The 21836-nt window shown below is 34.4% G+C and overlaps 2 protein-coding genes across 6 annotated transcripts; one reads left to right on the top strand and one right to left on the bottom strand.

Moving 5' to 3' along the window:
- Nucleotides 1-6722: 6722 nt before the first annotated feature.
- LOC112716735 (uncharacterized) lies at nt 6723-12539 on the bottom strand. Of its 3 annotated transcripts, none has more exons than XR_011866952.1 (11): nt 12199-12539; nt 11168-11360; nt 10969-11054; nt 10594-10678; nt 10049-10127; nt 9800-9930; nt 9624-9710; nt 9301-9522; nt 8797-9198; nt 7634-7747; nt 6723-7160 (listed from the first exon to the last, which is right to left on the bottom strand). XR_011866952.1 is itself a non-coding variant. In XM_025768717.3 (11 exons), exons 1-10 carry the CDS (start codon nt 12252-12254, stop codon nt 7635-7637), a joined length of 1074 nt encoding a protein of 357 aa, XP_025624502.1. In that variant the 5' UTR covers nt 12255-12539; the 3' UTR covers nt 6723-7160; nt 7634. The 3 variants fall into 3 exon arrangements, 1 of the variants encoding a protein (XP_025624502.1); XR_011866951.1 differs by having other exon boundaries at nt 9410-9522; XM_025768717.3 differs by having other exon boundaries at nt 8797-8927; nt 9410-9522.
- A 1055-nt stretch (nt 12540-13594) lies between these two features.
- LOC112716734 (uncharacterized) lies at nt 13595-19966 on the top strand. 3 transcript variants are annotated; one of them, XR_011866950.1, is made up of 14 exons: nt 13595-13792; nt 13882-14041; nt 14132-14178; nt 14785-15052; nt 15239-15582; nt 15697-15982; nt 16093-16160; nt 16508-16759; nt 17442-17517; nt 17783-17859; nt 17953-18002; nt 18246-18588; nt 18847-18945; nt 19123-19966. XR_011866950.1 is itself a non-coding variant. In XM_025768715.3 (14 exons), exons 2-14 carry the CDS (start codon nt 13891-13893, stop codon nt 19369-19371), a joined length of 2052 nt encoding a protein of 683 aa, XP_025624500.1. In that variant the 5' UTR covers nt 13595-13792; nt 13882-13890; the 3' UTR covers nt 19372-19966. The 3 variants fall into 3 exon arrangements, 2 of the variants coding, with proteins under 2 accessions (XP_025624500.1, XP_025624501.1); XM_025768715.3 differs by having other exon boundaries at nt 18246-18330; XM_025768716.3 differs by having other exon boundaries at nt 13679-13792; nt 14853-15052; nt 18246-18330.
- The last annotated feature ends 1870 nt before the right edge of the window (nt 19967-21836 follow it).

Genomic DNA, 21836 nt, shown 5'->3' with positions numbered 1-21836 from the left:
GTAATGTGTTTTTATTTGATTAGTGGTTATTCATGTTATTCAAGAAGATCATTGATTACTTAGCATAACTTTTTTTTAAAATATCAGATAAATTAATTTTCGATAAAATAAAATGATAAATTAATATTTAACCTTTTTTTTAATGATCAATTAGTCTTTAACTTTTTTAAAAAAATAGCATAATTAAGAAATTGAATTATCTAAAAATCTGAAAAATAAAGAAGTAAATTTTTTATATATTTATTAAAAAATAAATATATAAATAAGCTAGTTCACAAATAAGCTAGTTTTCGTGAACGGACGAGGGTAAATAAGCTAGTTCACAAAGGAAAAGGTAAAGGTCGAAGCGACAAAAGGTTGAGATTTGGGACATGGAACATAGGCACTCTAACAGGAAAGTCCATGGAGGTGGTGGATACCATGACAAGGAGGAAGATTAACATTATGTGCCTACAAGAAACGAAATGGGTTGGTGCAAAGGCTAGGGAGTTGGATTCTTCTGGTTTCAAACTTTGGTATACAAGAAAGGTGAAGAATAGGAATGGAGTTGGAATAATTGTGGATAAGCAGTGGAAGAAGGACGTAGTTGATGTCAAGAGGGTGGGAGATCGGATCATCTCTATCAAACTTGTGGTGGAGGGAGGTGCTTTTCATGTGATTAGCGCCTATGCACCGCAAGTGGGTTCGGACGAACAACACAAGATAAGGTTTTGGGAGGATCTAGAGAGTTTAGTTCAAGGCATATCTTTGGGAGATAAGATTTTCTTAGGAGGAGATTTAAATGGCCATGTTGGGAGAGAAGTGACTGGATATGGGAGTATTCACGGAGGCCATGGTTTCGGGGTGATCAATGCCGAGGGTAAAACTATTTTGGACTTTTCCTCAACTTTTGATCTTCTCATCGCAAATACATGTTTTAAAAAGAGAGACGAACATCTTATAACCTATAAGAGTGGCATGACAAGCTCTTAAATCGACTTCTTCTTGTTGAGGAGAGTCGACCGGAAATTTTGCATTAACTGTAAAATTATCCCGGGAGAGAGTTTGACAACACAACATAGGGTGCTCGTCATGGATTTTCGCGTTGAGCAAAAGTTGAGGAAAAGACATCATACGAAGAACCCAAGGACGAGGTGGTGGCGGATGAAAGGTGAGGAACAAAGAAGCTTCCTAAGACGGGTAGGAGAAGAGGCAAGGTGGGATGGGAATGGAAGCGCGGAAGAGATGTGGAGGGAGATGGCAGAAGTTATTAGAAGAACAGCAAAAGAAAGTTTTGGTGAATCTAAAGGAATAGGACCAAGAGACAAGGAGTCCTGGTAGTGGAATGCGAGTATACAAGAAAAGATAAAGATAAAAAGAGAATGCTTTAAAGAGTGGTCTTTATGCCGCAATGCAGATAACTGGGAAAAATATAAGGCGGCTAAGAAAGAGACAAAAGTGGCTGTAAGTGAAGCAAGAACAAGAGCAGGGTCTCTACCTGTCTTTGGACACGAAAGAAGGAGAAAAAGGTATATATAGAATTGCAAAGAGCCGGGAAAGAAGAACGAGAGATTTGGATCAGGTTAAGTGCATAAAGGATAAGGATGGAGAGGTGTTGGCTCAAGAGGAGAAGATTAATGAAAGGTGGAAGAGCTACTTCTACGAGTTATTTAATGAGGGACAGAAGACTCTTCCGAGCCTTGGTCGATTATGCACAAGGGAAGAAGATCAAAACTTTGACTACTATCGAAGGATTCGAGACTTCGAGGTAAAAGAGGCTCTAAAGCAGATGAAAAATGGCAGGGCAGTAGGACCTGATAATATCCCGATTGAGGTTTGGAAGGGTCTTGGAGGAAAAGGCATCAACTGGTTAACCAAGCTTTTTAATGAGATTTTAAGGTCAAAGAAGATGCCTGATGAGTGGAGAAAGAGCACCTTGGTACCTATCTACAAGAATAAGGGGGATATACAAAGTTGCGGAAATTATAGAGGGATTAAGCTTATGAGTCATACTATGAAGTTATGGGAAAGGGTGATAGAACGGAGGTTGAGAAAAGAGACACAAGTAACAGAGAACCAATTTGGATTTATGCCAGGCAGATCTACCACTGAAGCGATATACCTATTAAGAAGGATGATGGAGAGGTATCGTAGTAATAAAAGGGATCTACACATGGTGTTTATTGATTTGGAAAAAGCGTATGATAGGGTACCAAGGGAGGTCTTATGGAAGGTTTTAGAAAAGAGGAGAGTAAGGATCGCATATATTCGGGCAATTAAAGACATGTATGATGGGGCCACAACTAGTGTGAAGATTCAAGGTGGTGTGACAGAGGAATTCCCTATTGGTATAGGATTACACCAGGGATCATCCTTAAGTCCATACCTTTTCACATTAGTCTTGGAAGTACTCACAGAGCACATCCAAGAGCCTGTGCCATGGTGCATGCTTTTTGCCGATGATATCGTCCTTATGGGAGAGTCAAGGGAAGACCTAAATAAGAAGTTGGAGTTATGGAGAGAAGCTCTAGAAGTGTATGGTCTGTGCATAAGCCGTAGCAAGACGGAATATATGGAATGTAAGTTCAGTCTGAGAAGGGAAAACTCCAATATAGAGGTGAAAATTGGAGAGAACACCTTACGAAAAGTTAAAAGTTTTAAGTATCTTGGGTGCATCATACAGGATAATGGAGAGATTGAACATGATGTAAATCATAGGATCCAAGCAGGTTGGTCAAAATGGCGGAGTGCATCTGGTTTTATATGCGACAAAAAAGTGCCTTTAAAACTTAAAGGTAAATTCTATCGCACCGCTATAAGACCGGCTATGCTGTATGGTACGGATTGTTGGGCGGCTAAAGGAGAGTACGAACATAAGCTGAGTGTGGCAGAGATGAAGATGTTGAGATGGATGAGTGGTCACACGCGATTGGATAAAATAAGGAATGAAGATATAAGGGAGAGAGTTGGAGTAGCATCCATTGTGGAAAAGATGGTTGAATCGCGTCTCAGGTGGTTTGGACATGTGAGAAGAAGACCGATAGAACATCCAGTCAGGAGGGTGGAAGAGATGGAAGATGGACAAAGGGCGAAAGGCAGAGGAAGACCTAAGAAGACCATCCATGAGGTGGTCAAACGAGATCTACATGTAAACGGTCTCTCTGTAGACATGATACATGACAGAACACAATGGCGTCGTTTGATTCATGTAGCCGACCCCACTTAGTGGGACAAGGCTTTGTTGTTGTTGTTGTTGTTTGTTGTTGTATTTATTAAAAAATAATTTATCTAATATTCTAAATAATAAGAAATCAATATGTCAAATAATTTGATTGAAAACTAATTTGTCTCAATATAAAAATCATCTATGTTGCCGCAGGCAGAATGTTCATTCAAATGTAGGATAAGGCACGTGTGAGCATATAATATTACTTTTTAAGGGAAATAAAATAGGTGCCTAATCTTTTTATGCATGCCTAGCCAATGAAGACAAAAGCCATGGCCTAACTTGGCCTTGTTCAACAACTCTTATCAGATAGGAGGGATGGGAACAGACAACAGAGAGGTCTTTAAAGGCTTTTTATTTCTTGTATTGTAGTAGCAGAGTATTTCTCGATAATGTAAAAGTTTAATGTATTTTTATTTTGGATGTTTGAGGGCTAGATTTGTAATTTTCTTTTAAAAAAAATTTACAAATCTAAAGGTGAAATTTATATTCTTAACACTAAAAAAGTTTTTAAACATGCAAATGATCCTTCGATCTGGATTTTCTAAAATTTTTTTTTATCCAAAATTAATTATTAATTTTTTATTCTTACCCAAAATTTGACCTTCAAATTTTATCTTCATCCAAATCTAAACTTTTGATTTGTAGTTTTTAATTTTAAAAATAATATCTTCATATCCATAAAAAACACCCAAATTCTTCATAATTATGCATAACACACTATTCTAATCCATTATAAATGCACTCTCCGTCATCTTCGTTTATAATAATTAGAAGATACCTAAGAAAAATAAAGATCTATTGGTTATAATTATTTCTTTGAGCATTCACTACATTTGTCTTTTATTTTAGTATAAGATACAATGTTAGTTTTTAACGTCTAAATTATTTCTCAATTTTACTATTAATATGTAAAATGTCTTATTTTTATCTAAAAATATTTAAATAGACTTACTATTATCCCTCCACTAAATCTTAAAGAAATACTTAATATTCTTAAGAACATGTACATTGATAACATAATTTGTTAAATAAATATTGTCAATTAATTTATTGTCATCCTATTTATGAAAAATGATAATGTCTTCTAAATTGATAAGAAAATTTTCTCTTACAAACAACAACAATAATGTCTTATCTACTAGGTGGAATCGACTAAATGGATCAAACGAATTCATTGAATTCTATTATGTCTATAGAGAGATTATTTACATGTAAATCTCGTTTAACCATCTCATAGATAGTTTTCCTCTATCTTTCACTCCTTATCCATCTTTTATCTCATCCATTCTCTTGACTGGCTCTATCAGTCTTCTTCTCACATGTCCAAATCACTTAAGACGCGATTTTACCATTTTTTTACAATAGGTACTACTCAAACTCTCTCCCTCTCTCCTATATCTTCGTTCCTTATTCTATCCAATCATGTATAATCACTCATCCATCTCAACATCTTCATCTCTGTCATACTTAACTTATGTTCGTGCTCCCCTTTAGCCGCTGAATACTCTGTACCATAAAGCATAGCTGGTCTGATAGTAGTGCGATAGAATTTACCTTTAAGTTTTAAAGACACTTTTTTGTCACATATAAAACCAGATGCACACCGCTATTTTGACCAACTTGCTTGATCCTATGATTTACATTCTATTCAAATTCTCTATTATCCTATATGATGCACCCAAGATACTTAAAACTTTTAACTTTTCGTATGATGTTTTTTCTAATCTTCACCTCTGGATTAAGGTTTCTCCTTCGGTGGCTGAATTTACATTCTATATATTCCGTCTTACTACAGTTTATGTGCAGACCATACACTTCTAGAGTTTTTCTCCATAAATTCAACTTCTTATTTAGGTATTCCCTTCACTCTCCTATAAAGACGATATCATCGACAAAAAACATGCATCATGGCACAGGCTCTTGGATATGCTCTATGAGTACTTCTAAGACTAATGTGAAAATGTATGGATTTAAGGAAGGTCCCTGGTCTAATCTGATACCAATAGACTATGAAGCACGGACACTTCCGTGAGTTACCACATTCGCGTGTGGGATAAATTTCGGACACGACACTCATGGACACTCGTCTGACACGTGTGTCTGCCGTGTTCAACTGTGTCTTAATAAAAACTAAAAAATTCTTCTCTCGACACGTTTGGACACACCTAAATACCATCACGTGTCGCCCAATCTTATTCTTAACCTGTATTCTTAAAATAAATTTAGAAATAATATAGATTATTATTTATTAAAACAAAAAATATTTTAAATATGTTATACAATTAAAATAAGATATTAAAAATAATTAAAAAATCAATTTATATTTTATAAGTATATACCCCATGTCTTATAAAATTTTAAAATTCGAGTGTCAGCGTGTCCAATATCGTGTCATGTTCCGTGTACGTGTCAGTATCCGTACATCATAGCCAATAGAAAATTTATTTATCACACCACCTTGAGTCTTCACACTAGTTATAACTCCATCATACATGTCTTTAATTGCATGAAAATATGCAATTCTTACTCTTTTCCTTTTCAAAACCTTTCATAAGACCTTTCTTAACACCTATAAAGCACGGACACTTCGCTGAGTTGCCGTGTCTACGTGTCGGACACATTTTGGACATGACACTCACCAACACTCGTCCAACACGCGTATCTGCTGTGTCCAAACCGTGTCTCAATAAAAAATAAAAAATTTTTCTCCGGACACACTTGAACACGCCTATATATTATCACGTATCAGCATATCCAGTCTTATTCTTGACATTTATTCTTAAAATAAATTTAGATATAGTATATATTATTATATATTAAAACAAAAAAAAATTAAATACTTGATATAATTAAGATGAGATATTAAAATAATTAAAAAAATTAATTTACATTTTAATATCAATAAAATATTAAAATATCATTACGATTTATCTAAAAAAACTTTTATATGCATATGTGTCTCCGTGTCATGTAAAATTTTAAAATTCATGTGTTGACGTATCATGTGTTGTATCGTATCCCGTGTCAGTGCATCATATATATTGTACACTTTTTCTAAATTAATACTGGATTTGAAAAAACATTTTTTGTCATTGTGAATAACTTTGAAAAAAATAAAAAATATATAATTAAAAAATATCATTATCAATATAGGAGCGACATTATGATGATTCGCTATCCGTTATTGATGTATTATTACCTCTATTGAAAACTTATTCATCAAATAAGTTATAATTTCTTCCAACATAAATATTATTAGCTTTTTACTTAAACAATCACAACATTGAAATAAATAAAATTAATAACATTTTCATTGCATATGCATTAACGACATTAAGTATTTCATTTATATTTAATGATAGGCTAATACTAAGTCTATTTAAAACAATTTAGAAGAAAAATAAACGTGTCAAACATTAATAAAGGAATTAATATTTAACCCAAACGTCACATACTTTACCCATCATTTTATTAGTCAAAACATATATGAGTAGCAGTTTGTCTCCAGAGAAAATGAAGCAAAGGATAACCAGCTGGTTGATCCAGTAATTTTCATTAAAATGTATAGTCAACTCAACGTACATGGGGGTCAGTTATACCAATATTCAAAGAACGCCCAACAGGACCACAATATTTTCTTTCTTCCCCTTTTGTGACAGAAAATTACTCCTAAACTACACAAAAAACTTCCAGACTAATGATCCTGTACGAAGTGAAATAATGAACTGTGTAGGTTAAACGTACTTCATTCTCCCAAAGATCAGATCAATCATTATAGAACTTGATGGTTAACATGCTTTCTGCCCTAAGTCCCCAGAAGTGGTAGACAGTGCATCTTCACAGAGAAAGAACAACTTTTGTGCAACAAGTGCGCAGAATGAAATTGGCGGCGACACTCTCACGGCATAACTCGACATGGAAAGAGGCTCAAAATTTCAAATGGTGCTCTTACCTGGCAAAAGGAAAAACAAACCTTACATTTGTTCATACAGATGCAACTGGCATTTAGATACCCTCATTATATCCTAATTTCCCAGTAAAAGGCAGATTTGCAATCTGTTTGTTAATGCTTGGTTCGTAACTTCATATACATATATATTCTCATTATCTGAATGCAATTGCTTATATTTTCCTTTTATCTTAAAATCAATATGAATTAAAGAAAATATGAAATGGAGCTTGCGAAAACTGCTGATCAACCAATCAACCATTCAAATAATGATAGTTAGTGACTCGTGCTTGAAAAGTTGAAATTGATTTCACTGGTCAACTAAATTTTTACATATATAGATTACACAACAAAGCCCTTCATCCACTAGGTGATCTCAGTTTCCATATCTAGATACTAATCAAACAACAGGCACAAAATATGCAACAAATTTACTCCCTACAATAAAAAAAAGCTTTAGTGATTAAAATACACACCTCAGGTTGGTAGCGAGGACATATGAATTTGACTATCGAATTCCCCATTTGATAAATCTGAAGTTTTTATTGAATCCGTTCTACTGCGATCCAATGAAGTTGCTTCATATATCCCTAAATAATTTAATAGCAGGAGCCAGGAGTTAACAAAAACAAGTTAGACAGAAACAACGCAGAGTGAGATAATGCAATACTGTGCAGGGTTGGAACAACAACACCATATGTATTCATGATTAAAGATAAACTATCTTCAAGACTTCAAACAGATAACACCAAAGCCTTTTTTATAGATATATAGCTATATTTAAGTCTAAGGCCAGTTATTTTTCACAAAAAACATAATTACTTAAGCCATTAACATTGAGAACTACTTTCAAGTTATTTGAAATATCAAGTTCTTCAGTTATGGCTGGTAAGTAGGTACTTGAAATATCAAAACTCTCCCACTATCATATTTATAAAGACACTAGTAAGAAGGCAATAAATAAGAAGATAATATAAACAATTCAGCATCCACTTATTCAGGATAAAAATGATTCTTGAAATAATCTCTTCCTAGAAAATAACCTCCATTAGGACGAGGCAACAGGGAAAATCCACAAAAAGAGACTCAAAAGGAATAAATTACTTTAATTCTTGTTTTGGATGAAAAACCTTGTAAGAGAAGCACCTTTGGGAAACTAGCATATACTAATCTTGTCATTAGGGCTTATATTAGAGAAAGAAAGCACAAAATTAAGAAATAAATCGGTATTCTCTAAACACAATGTAGCAGGGTTTGCCCAGCCTGTCTGTCTGTAACTTCGAGATGGAAAATCCCTCAAAAAAGAATCACATCTATAATACCAAAGAACAGATAAAACAGATAAAGCCATTTATCAGTTAGCTGCATTTTCCATTATCAAGGAATGTGTTATCTGCAAGTGAGAACAAAAACCAAGAAACCTAATAAGCTACAAATGGTACCCCAAACTCGTGACTCCAACAACTAGCTACAGCACTTAAGTGGTTATTTTAACATACCACAACTTGGAAGTGCAAACCTATTGAAAAATAATTAGAACAGACAAGACAATGAAACAGCCACTTCATTGCTACAAAAAATTCCATGGGGAAAAAAATAGGTGAGGATATTTGTATTTAAAAATAATAACTGAACATACCAAAACCTAATATTAAGCAGCAAACCGTGAAGCCAATGAGAGAAAAATCCATCTTGTACACATTCTCCATGATGATGATGCATGCACCAGCTACTGTTAAATGTCTTGGTGAAGAGAAAACCATGTGCAATCTACAATAGAACTACAACTTTCAGTTGTTTCAGAACCACAAAGGGAACCCTAAGAAATCCATCATTTTATTGTACACCACACAGAACTCTTATTATACTTCGGAGCTCATCATATTACTTCAGAACTAACCCTACCAGATCTGAAACCAATATTTTTCAAACATTCAATGGAGTCAGAAAAAGTAAGCAAATTATCTCCGGGACATGGAACTCTAAATTCATATCTGCAAATTGAAGCCGATTTTCCAATAAGATGAGCTGAAAATTACGGCTGAAATACAATTAATCAATAGTTAGCAAGTACAACCTTGTCTAACAATCTAATGAGCATACAAAAAACAACTGCCAACATGAAAGTTTGCCATTCATTCACCTTGTCTAACAATCTAGGGAGTATACAAAAAACAACTGCCAACATGAAAGTGTGCTGTTTTTTCATTCATTTATCCACTAGAACTTGTGGTAACAGTGTCTCAACATACCTCTCCTCTGCTATACTGTCAGCATAGAATATCACAATGTTTCCAAAGAAAATAGTGCTCAAAAAGGCCCAAGTAGAGAATGGCAACTTTCCACTATCGCCAGAAGGTGAACCCTGATAATCAAAGAGATGGAGAAAAGGATTACAGATAATTGTCAAACACCAATGAACCCAGGAAATTAGAATAATAATCAGAAACATGTCATAGAACTCACTATGATCATGTCCCACATGGCAAAAGGAAACATAAAACATGTTGCCGAGGCAATTGTTAAAGCATGAAGCCGCCTTTTAAGTTGATTCTGAAAACATAAAATGATCAGTGTGTCAGTGATAGATAGTATGATCCAAACAAAATAACTGCAATTACATTAATATTTAATGCTACAACCTTAATTGAAACACGCCTCGCAATCACCCTTCTGAGGGCTGATAGGATTCCAGCCAAGATAGGAACTAGCATTTGCCTCAAGCCCAGAGCTTGTTCAGTTTGAGCCTCTGAGTCCTCTCTATCTTCCCATGGTGAGTTCCAGTTAAGTTTACAACACTTACGGATAAGATGAAAGGATATTTTGGTAGCAAAACTAGCTAATTTATACAATAAAAAAGGGTGAAAATAACTAAATCTGAATGAGGATATAGAATGGAGAATAAGTTGCTGTAGCCCAGCCTTCAGAAAGCAGGTATAGAGATGCCAACATTGCAACTAGGCCACCTATCTGGTTCAAAATAAGAAAGTATCAGCTTGATTAGGGAAGATGTTAAACATATTGCATAAATGACAACCAGTAGGGCACATCACAACATTTGATCTATATACAATTTGAATTTTCTTTTTTTTATTATGAAATTAGAAGTTATACAAGTTCACATTTTCTTTTGACAGAAAAACAATGTTGTGTTCCATTGGAGAGTAAAGAGGAAACTATATAGGAGATCTTTCAAAATTGGAAGCAAGAGATACAACAAGGAACATGAAATAAATCAAGAAACAACTTTCTATTTGGATTTGCAAGTCACTACCAACGTATTATGATGGGTGATGTTTGAAAAGACAGAAGGAGGAAATCATTAGAAATAGTGGGGGAAGAAAGAGGGGGAGGGGGATTCAAGGATAAGTCTTTTAATTCATTTGGGACACATTTGTATGATATATCTATGAATGTTACAATCTGAAAGTTTCACCTTTTTCCACAAATTGCTTCTCCTCCCATATAACAGTGCAGATAGTACCCCAAGGACAGCACCAGAATACTCAGACAGTATTGCTCTGAATTAGTAAGAAAGAGAATAACTATGTTAAGTTCATAAATAAAAAATTAAAAATCTGATTTCAAGCATCACTCAACATGCGCAATACTAATATACTGAAGAAATAACTATATAATGATGGCAGCTGACAACAATTGATCAATGACAAACTGTAAATCAGTTATCAGGGATCTATGTGAATGAATTTCATTCAAGATGCTGCATGAGTAAAAAGACATAGTTAAAGACTAATAATATGGCACACTAATCTTACAAACTAAAATTTTCTACAAGCATACTAAAACCAACCTAACTGGTCCACATGATCTCAGTCCGTTTCCCCACAAGACAAAATACAGTGCTGTTATAGCACCATTTATTATGGATGGCACAACCTGAAAAACAAATGGTACTAGTCAAGGACTGTTCATATCACTAAAACCTTTGGATATGAATGTATTGGTTTGTATATAGCACTCTGCTCTAAGATGAAAACAGTTAAATTTACCTGTGTATTAGAAAGTGGCCTGCCCTTCCAAGGCTTTTGCAAAATCAAAAAGAGGATTGCTGCAGGAGCTATGCAGGCAAACAAGAAAAGAACAACCGAAGCTCCACTTTGGGTTAAGTAGCGATACATGGAGTATATCGACCATATCCTCATGAAATTTGCAGCAACATGAATAATTTGCAATGGTGTTTGTCTACAAACGGAAGATTATCATCAGCACGCTAAGAACAAACCCAGTCACTAATCAGTATGGCATAGTAGAATGTCACTAGACTCAGAAATTCCTGAGTACAATAAAGCTTTTCCCTACTGCACCACATCAACTACATAAATCAAACAATATCTTTGTATCTTACCAGAAACCATATCCACAAACACTGAAACACACCATCTAAATCCAAGCTCTTCTTACTAATTTTGTCTACAAGTTAGAACCGCCAATTTTTAAATATTTTCCTACCAAACATCCAATATAATCTTCTTAATCTAGCATCCACTATCTTGTTCTCCCAAGACCAGACCACCCAAGACTTTCTTATATTATCATTATTAATTGATAAGTCACATAAAACTAGATAGTCACGTCTTTCCTACAGTAAATGATACACCAAATTTGTCCACAATCCACACTGATTCCTAATATTATCTTGTCTACTGTGTCAATGTGTCACAGTAACATACTAGCACTGAGCCAACTACAAACACAAATCAAACTAATCTAGTACATATTAGACAGCATGGTAAATATTGGTAGGAATAATCATCATAAAAAGTTTGAACCAGTGGCTACAACCGAGTTCTCAAAACAACTGAAACATTAAGATAACGACTACAATCAAACGCTAAAACATTGCAGCACTAAACAACACCATAAAAGAGAAATCTCCTCTTCCATTGTCACAGGATAAAACCCAATAATAATAAATATTGCCAGAAATTAGAAATAACCGTTTAATAATGTGCATATCCAAAAGCAAAATATTAGAGAAAAGGGGAGAATTTTAGGTTTTTCTCTTGAGATACAATTTTACCTTAGAGGTTGAGGAGGAGAGCCTCGATCCGCCGGGAATTTGTTCGGGGACATCATCGTTTACGGAATCCAATGGACGCAGAGAAAAATGACGATCGAAGGGAGAAATGAAGAGTGAAGAGAGTGACGCTTCAGAAGAAGCAAGTGTAGCTGAAATGAATCACAAATCCATGGCAGATTTCAGAGCTTAGTTGTTTACAATCGGAGTCTTCTCTTTCACTTCTTTTTTTTTTTCTCTTTTTTTGGTCGCTCCTTTCTCTTTCCGTTTTTACCCTTGGTATTATGGGTCATGCCTTTCTCTTCTATTTTTTTGGTCAGGATCATGCCTTTCTCTTGAATCTTGATCCTCAAGTTTCACTGGATTTTGGGCCTATATTGGGCCCCCAGTCTAACTTTCTTACAATTTTATTTATAAAAGAAGAAGCATGTCTCACATGGTACTAGAATCGGGCAGGGAGGGTGGAGAGAAGAGCGAATTCAGTGTTTGGGGGTAGGGTTCCAGGTTTGGGCGGGTTCGGGTTACGGGTTGTGAGCCGGGTCAGTCTTATAGCCATGGCCAAGTCCAAAAAAAAAAAAAATTTAAGTTGGTTTAGTGGTTAGCTGACTAGTCCGCTTAAGCAAGTGTCGAGAGTTCAAATCCCGCCTTGTGCATACAACAAATTATTGGCCAGTGACAAACCCTTAAATGAAACTCAGTATCGCGACGGATTAGTCTTATTATATCTATTTTTTTAGATGATCCTTCGTAAAGTCAATATAAAAGATAATTGTTTTTAATTTTTATTGATGTAATATTACATAATTAGATACATACATCAAAATTAAATTCTAATCAAAATTAAGAAACAAAAAATATAAAAGATCAAAATAAACCTTTAAATTTTATTAGTTAGTCAAATTATTCCTAAAAATTTTTAGTCAATTAATTAGTTAGTGCTACAAATTTATTAAAGTTAATCACATTTTTCTATCCTCAATTTTATATCCATATCTTGTTCTTTTTCACTTATTTATGAGAATTTAATTTTTATTTGTGAGAGTTTTAAATTTCATAACACTAAACCTACATTTTAAAACTATTTTAAAATTTTTAAACCCACAATATGTAATATATTTTAAAAATAAATTAAAAGTCCTCCAAACATTATATTAATTCAATTTCCAAATTTTAGTTTTTCTAAAAATCTTATCATTTTATACATTAGAAAAATAATATTATCATTCACATTTTTCATGATATTACTTTGTATATGAGCATACATAATTTTTTTGCATTATATAGTTGCATGAATTTATAAAGAAAAAGGGCTATTATAAAAATATTAATGATAATATTTATTTCTTATATATTATTTAGTTATTACTTATTTGTATAGCATGGTTATTTTGGTTGAATCCTGGTTAATCTACTTGAATCTGTAAACCCGTGGTCAAAACGGTTCGACCAGTTTTCTTAAGAAACCAACATCAACTAAAAACCAACCAAATTCCAAAGCAAAAACAAAAAGAAGAACAGAGTTAACATCCAAAGCTACCCAATTCTCCAGAAGTGAAGTTTTCTACTCTTTCGTTATCTTCAATGTCTTAGCATTCAGGTGAGCAACCATTTCCTCCTTCTCAATTTCGTGTTTATTAAATTCTTACGATTTCCTTGTTGCTAAAATAATGCTCTTTCAAATTTCAGCTTTAACCGATGGGACACGTTAATCTACTCCATGGCACAGTCTCTCTAAACAAATTAAGTTTCCATGAATTCCCCAAGTTGTTTAAGCAACGAACTTGCTCTTATACTAGAAAATTTCCGAAATTTCATAAGCATTATGCTGCTTCACTGGCTTTGCAAGGTTTATTTATTTATTAATTATTATTTATTATTGTTATTATTATTGTTTAGTTTTGCTCGTGTCTTATTTGATGTTAAATTTTTTTTACAGTGGGTGAGAAGTTAGCAAGTCATGTTGAGAGCACACTTAAGCATAAGGTGATTCAGTTTCTGGATCCCTACTATTTGCTACAACTACAATCTTATGGTTTGATTTGATATGTTGGAACACTAAATTTAGTTCCTCATGTATTAATCATCCTACTTGATTTGTTTACAATTGATTGCATATAGAGGAAAGCAAGAAAGGATTCTCTTATGTTGATTTTCACATGACCATGTCACATGTCATGTGTGATTTCCCACCATTCATTTAAATATGGGAGCCAAACAAGATGTGATATTAGAGAATGCATGGTCAGTGATAACACATGATCAGGTTATGTGAAAAACCAATTTGAGAGGATTCATTCACAAAGGAAAACTGGTATTTTCTTGTTCTGGATGAGTTGCATATAGGGGAAGAGAGTGAGAGCGAGACATAGAGTTAGGCATAGTGAAAGGTAGATTGCAAATGTATGAAGTTTGAGACACTCACTAAAGCGATTGTGGCTTAGCTTTGATGTTATCGCATGGCATGGCCGGTTAAAATGAGTTATGTTGTTAATGGTTGTAGTCTAGGCTTGCTTCTTGTCTCTTCTCTCTTTCTCTCTCTTACATGAATGTATTTTGTTGTGGCTCTAAGTATAAAGGTTTCACTTTTAGATTTATGTTAGTAAGGGAGAAGAGTTGAATGGTATTCCTCATATACAAACTCTTGGAGAATTTCCTAGGGAGGAGCTTATTGGAAAAGTTGTCATGGTCAGATTTGATTCTAACATATTACTCAAGCCAGAGAGTGACCAGAAGATTCAATCAGATTTTAATGCAAGGTTTACTATTAAATATTTATATGATGCGGGAGCAAAGGTAATCTTGGTCAGTGATTGGGACATGAATAATTCAGAGTTTCTTTGTCAAGCTTCAGTTGCAGGTACACTAATCATTTCTTTATGATCTGTTTATATTTGCAAATTTGAGTCTTTAGCATTTTTCTTAACAGAGACAAAGGTGGGAAAGATTTATTTAATATTGAAGTGCTACGATGTAATCAACATGAATGATGATATTAAGAAATTGTTTCCTTTATATAGGTGACCTTCTATATTATTTTCTACAGATTTTTTGACAGAAATTCTTCAACTACAAGTTGTTCCACTGCAAGGCATTTCTTGTAATAAACCATCAAAGATTACAGACCTGAAGAAAGAGAATGTTTATTTGCTTGAGAATCTTTCTGATTTTAAAGAGGAAGTTGCCAATTCTTTGGAGTTTGCTACAGAATTATCATCAGGAGTTGATATCTTTGTCAATGACTCCTTCTCCCAGTCTCATAAAGTTCTAGCATCAACTGTTGGTATTACTCGTTTCTGTTATGCCTGTATAGCTGGTTTTCACTTTGAGGAGAGGCTTTCTATACTGAAGAATATTGCAGAAGCTAGTAGGAAACCATATTTTGCAATTGTATGTCTCAGCCACTGATGTAGCATTAGTTCTCAGAGACAACTCTTCCATTCAAGATGGCGTGTATTCCTTTAATCTTAAACTTATTCACTGTTAGTTTCTTATTCAATCCAGATTGGAGGCGGAAACTTCTATGATAAAGCAGCTTCCTTTGAATTTCTAGCTTCCAGATGCCAGGGGTTTGTCTTTGTCGGAATGATGGCATTTCAAGTAATGCATGCATTAGGAGTATCAGTTCCTCAGAACTTGGTGGATCATAAGTCATTTAATAAAGCCTTGGATATAGTTAGACTTGCTCAGGATAAAAATATAGAGATTCTGTATCCAAAAGATTTTTGGTGTAGGAATAAATGTGATCCTAAGCAATTGCAAGTATTTCCATCTCACGGCATTTTGGATGGTGAGCTTTTTTCATCAAATTGATAATGCTGGTTGTGACATTTAGATATTGAGTCTGAGATATGATTTTTCCAGCAAAATAAAACTGATCCATAATTGATTTTGACCTAGTTTGGGTGCCTGTTGACCTTGGACCTGCATCATTGGATGAAGTATGTTCCTCTCTTGCAAATTGCAAGGTATATTGTAATTTATTTTGAGTAGAGTCTAGTGCAAGCATAAGATGCTGTTGGTTTAATTTCTTTTAAGTTGTCATAGTAAAATATCATAATAAGACATCTGGGTCGATATCTTATTTGTGGCTTATAGGATGGCTAATTTGTTAAAAGGCATTTCATGCCTTTGGATTATCTGCTAATTTTAGTTCAAATTTGTGCTTGTAATCAATAACATCCAGTTGATATGCGCAACATACATAAATAAGTAATGATATTTCAATTTAATATATTGTACTCTACATCTGTTCAAAATGTCATGAGGGCATGTGACACCACATAACATCTTTTATTTCTTTGAAACAATACAGAAAATTCTTTGGATTGGTCCAGTGAAATTTGTTGATTCCAATAAGTGCACAAATCAGGCCTCTAAATTGGTGGAAGTTCTTGTACAATTGAGCCAAAGCAACTGTAACATAACCATTGTTGGGAACACGGCTTGTCAACTGGTGAGCCAGGAAAGAAGTCCGATGTCCTCTACAAGTATGATTGAGAATGCCTCAGTTGTATGGGAATTTCTCAAAGGAAGAAAGCTCCCTGGTGTTATGGCTCTAGACAGAGTAATAAACTGTTCCTTCATATTTTGCATGACCTATCTTGCATGTATCTTGTGGTTCAATTGTATATATTTTGGCCTGAGAATTTATGGATATGATTAACTTACTTTCGATTATGTTAATGAGAAACGATGACTGAAAACTGAAAAAATATGGACCACAAATGAATGAAGCAGTTAAAATTGTAGTCAAATTGCACGATTCTGAATCGTGAATTGTGAGTCGATATGAGTCAAAGGGTCTGTGATTCAGATCAATGGCTTAAATCGTACACGCTTCAAAATTTGTAGCTTTGGTATTGGAATTGTATTTTACAAGCCAGAACCGTGAATCACAGCTTCGACAATGATTCCGAAAACTGATGCCCTGATGCACTAAATAATTGCTATTTTGCTAGTATTTAATACTGTGTCTATTGTTAGATCTTTATTGCTGAGTATTTGGTGTTTTTGGAACTTACATATGCTTTTATGATGACTATATATATGTTTATGATGAAAAAAAATTATTAAGATAAGGAGAAGAATAATGCTTTAAGATAAGGAGAAGAATAATGCAAATTGGGGATAAATATTGATATTAACATAGTTCCAGGATCATGGGTAACTTTCTTTTAGCAACTCAAAGCATTAAAAATAATTCTGCATTAATGATATTATTGTCACCTATGATTTATATTTTGCAGGCCTATCCATCTGAAATCAACTGGAAGGATGTTTATTCTGACCCTGCTCAGCCTCTGGTTGTTGATATAGGAAGTGGTATATTTTTCTTGTACAATTTTTACTATACAATATATATTCTAGAAGTTCACAAATACTATAAATTACATGAGCAGTTAATCTGAAAACTTTTGTCAATAAATAATATTAGGGATTTTAAGAATCAGTTTGTTGAACTTTCAAGTTTCTACCACTACTATTGTTGTAAGGAAGTTACCGTTTTAGGCGGCAGAAGGGAGTGGAAGTGGAAGCTTCTAAAGTGATACATCTTGGTGACTCATTTGACATGTGTTTTAAATGACAGGTAATGGACTTTTTCTTCTCGAAATGGCTAGGAGGAGGCAAGATTTAAACTTCCTTGGTTTGGAGATTAATGAAAAGGTTCCTACTTGCTATATCCCCTTTGTTGTGGCCTGTTTTTCTTGCAAAATACAATACTTCTATCTGTCTCTTAACGATTAACATCTTTTTCAGCTTGTTTTGCGCTGTTTGGACTCTGTTCTTCAACTTGGCATAAAGAATGGGTAACACTCTTGCTATCCAAGTAGAATAGAAGCAGCATCGATTTGGTTTTTAAATGGCCAAGATAGGATGCAATTTATCTTTAATCAATACCACGACCAAGTGATGGCAGTCATTAAAACCTTTTGAGCTTATTTAAGGGGACATAAGATAGTGCATCACGGATTTTCAAGTTGTTTTGTAGTTGAACTGTTGTTCTTTTGGCTAACTTTGTAAGTTTTGCTTTATTGGTTTCCCTGTTGTAGGCACTTTATTGCTACTAATGCAACATCAACATTCCGTTCAATTGTTTCTACTTACCCGGGAGAGTTAGTTCTTGTCTCAATACAGGTCAAGCTTAAATTTTGTTACATTTTAAACTCTAGCTTCATTTATTTTATTTGATTTCTGTTACACACTCTGAAAAGGATGAGGTCAGCATAGAAGGGTCAACCACTGAAAAACCAAAGAAAATACCACCTTACCCTTTTAGCTATGTGAGAAAGAATTTCATTTCCTTTCCCCCATCTCTAGAGACCAGTTTTACAGCTTCCTATACTGAACACTCTCAAAAGATGGTTGCTGATGCAGAAAATGCTTACAATTCATGTAAGCATTAGTCATTTCCCACTTCTGACTTATAATAGATTATTTATGTCACAATTTCTTCTACTTGATTTGCATAACATCTTACAATCTGCTATGAATATAACTATATTTTACAGCTTGGATATAGGATATAAACTATTTTTAGTATGACATTACTTGTGACTTGCGAGTAATCATAACTTTGTTTTGAATGTTCTTCTACTTTATCTATTAACTACGGATCCTTTATTATAATTTTGGAATTCTGTTTCTCTGTAGTGTCCAAATCCTGATTTCAATAAACCTGAGCATAGGTGGAGGATGCTGCAGAGATCTTTAATTGAAGCAGTGGTGGATCTTCTAGCACCTGACGGGAAGGTAGTTATATTTTCGAGGAGTTCTACTATCATTGTTTGTCACATCTGAGTAGAGTAATGGATCTTGAAGTACAGTGAAATAGTTTCCCTGATTAGTAACACAGTTATGCATATGGGTGACTTACTGAGCTTTGTTTGTTATGTATCAAGGCTTATTTGCATTGTTGATATCTTCCAGGTCTTTTTGCAATCTGATGTCAAAGCTGTAGCAATGAGAATGAAAGAACAATTTTTGAGACATGGCAAGGGTAAGCTTGATTTGATGCATAGTCAAAGCAATGGCCAAAGTGAGTGGCTTGAAGAAAACCCGTTTGGGGTTAGATCAGATTGGGAAAGACATGTTTTGGAGCGCAGGGACCCAATGTACCGAATGATGTTCTCTAAATCACATGATATTAATGAAATTTCAGCTGCAAATGATATGTAAGGTGGAAACTTACATGCAGTTGTCTTCATGTGAAGTTAATAGTTAAAAACCGTTAATCATCTAACGATTCTTAGCTATCAACTTCACGTGAAGACACTGTACGTGAGTCTCCACCACGATGTAATTTGGAAAGTTGGCTAATCCATCAACCCTCCAAAGGATTGCCGTCGCAGGGTAGTGGTGCTGATGGTTGAATGTACAACATGATCTGTATTTTGTGGCATGGAACAGTTTATTCATCATCCAACTGGCACTGAAATGTTAAATGTCACTATAAGTTGGGGAACGCAGTGCAGGATTGTTGGCGTTGACCACATTGAAACATTTTCTTAAACATGGAAATATTCATTAAAGGATTCACACCATGTTGCAAAATGTGCATATGATTCCTTAAATCTGAGATATCTCCTTCAAGGTTGAATGAAGTAGGTAACCAATGAAATCAAAGGTGTGGATCAGGAAAATGTCCAAATTTTGCATCATGCATTCTATTTGTAATCAACGTATAACTGGAAATCAAAATTGTTATGGATCTGTTGCATTTCTTATCTAATTACTCTCACACTATAAGATTCAATATGCTCTCTGTTCTCAACTTGCTTCATCTCTCTCCTCCTACATTGTTTATTAAGGTCTATTATCGTTATTGCGAACTATTTCTATCGAAGGCTTAAATTTATGAGCTACGAAAATGCTAGAAGGCCAAGCACTTTATGCAATCAAGTCTAATTGGACACGTTAAGCAAAATTACTGACTAGTGAGTACAGAAATTTAATGCATACTACATAAATTTTGTGGTGAGCATTACAAAATTTTTTAAAGAACTATACGTCATTTATTTATCCAACTAATAAAATATATTTAAAGTATAAAATATTATCAGAATTTAATATAAAATTATTAGATACAAAATAGAAAAAATTAGTATAAAAAAGACAAAAGGAAAAAAATAGTAGCACAAGTCTAGCATATTTTTTTGGGCTATATGCAAAAAATTTTTTGTACTATATTTATAAGTTTATGTGTTATGTGTACAAATTTTTATGCTATATCGATAAATTTATGTGTTGTGTACTCAATTTGGTCCCTCAACTTGTACGCAAGTCTCAATTTAGTCTCTGAAATTTTAATTGTTTTTTTTAGTCCCCAAACATTACAAAGGTGACTTACATTAGTCTTTAGAATAATTTACGGCACAAAAACGCTAATGAAGTTGGACAACCAAATGCCAAGCTAGAACTTGTAAAACCACGTCCATTTTGATTTCGAAAATGACTCTAGATCACTTGCTTTAGGATTAAAAATTTCAATGAATACCACTTAACGATATTTTCTTAAGTTATTTGAGTGCCAAAACAAAAACGATATCGTTTTACAGAATTTTACATCGCATCCGGCTGTCCACGTCAGCGTTCCATTAATGTTTGTACGTCAAAAATTATGCACTAACATGAATCATGTGAGCAAAATTTGAGGACTAAATAGAAGCAATTAACCAACTTGGGTTGGTCGAGTGGTTAACTCACTCATCCATTTAAGCAAGTGTCGGGAGTTTGAATTCCATCTTATGCATGCAGCAGCGACGGCAGCAGCAACGACCCTGCAGCAGCAACCCATCTCTCCTTTCTTCGCATCGCTTTTTTCTCTCTCTCCTTTCTTCGCATCGCTTTTTTCTCTTTCTCTTCTCCAATGAACCAGCGGCGACAACGGTGATCCTACGATAACTTTGTAGCGGCAATGGCAACCCAGTGGCAGCGGCAACCCAACAGCAGCCCCTCCCTTTGTTATGGTGGCAGTAGATATGGTGGAGGCAGTGGGGTGAGGAAGGTGAAGAGGAGAATGACGATAATGAGGATATTTTGATCCAATAATTTAGAAAATGATGATTTTAATAACGAAAAATGATTGTAAACGATTTCGATTTTGACCCAAAACGTTAGAGACAAAAACAATACTTAACCCCAAAATTTATTTCCTCTATCAATAAGAAGCATGGAGAAAAAGAAGAAAAAATGTTATACTCGAGTTTGTTTGACATGGTTGAAAAAATGATGTAGTATTACTGTTTAGAATTTTTAGTATGTTTTCAGGAATTAACGCACAATTCCCACGATTTTTTGGATAACCAAAGTCCCGTGACTTTTATATTTAACTTTTTATTAATATGACTATGTATAATTTACAAAACTCTAAAATATATATATGTAAAAAAAAATTAAAATGAAAAATTGGTAAAATAAATAAATAAATAAGATACTAAAAGATGGGAAAACATCCGCATGAGGCCTTAGCTAAGACGCTCATCAATGCTCCCCGACGCCTAAGTGGCCGGACCAATTCCCAGCAACTCTCTCCTCCGTCGCTGGAGTCGTCCTCCACCGGAAACTTCGGCAATGATATCGGCTCATTTCGCTCTTGCCTCATCTTAATGTCACTCAGATCCATCTGCAACGGAAACTTCACC

This window comes from Arachis hypogaea, chromosome 10 (genome assembly GCF_003086295.3).
Source record: "Arachis hypogaea cultivar Tifrunner chromosome 10, arahy.Tifrunner.gnm2.J5K5, whole genome shotgun sequence".
Taxonomy (NCBI): Eukaryota; Viridiplantae; Streptophyta; class Magnoliopsida; order Fabales; family Fabaceae; genus Arachis; species Arachis hypogaea.
The sequence above is the reverse complement of the archived record's forward strand: the minus strand, read 5'-3'. Positions and strand labels throughout refer to the sequence as shown.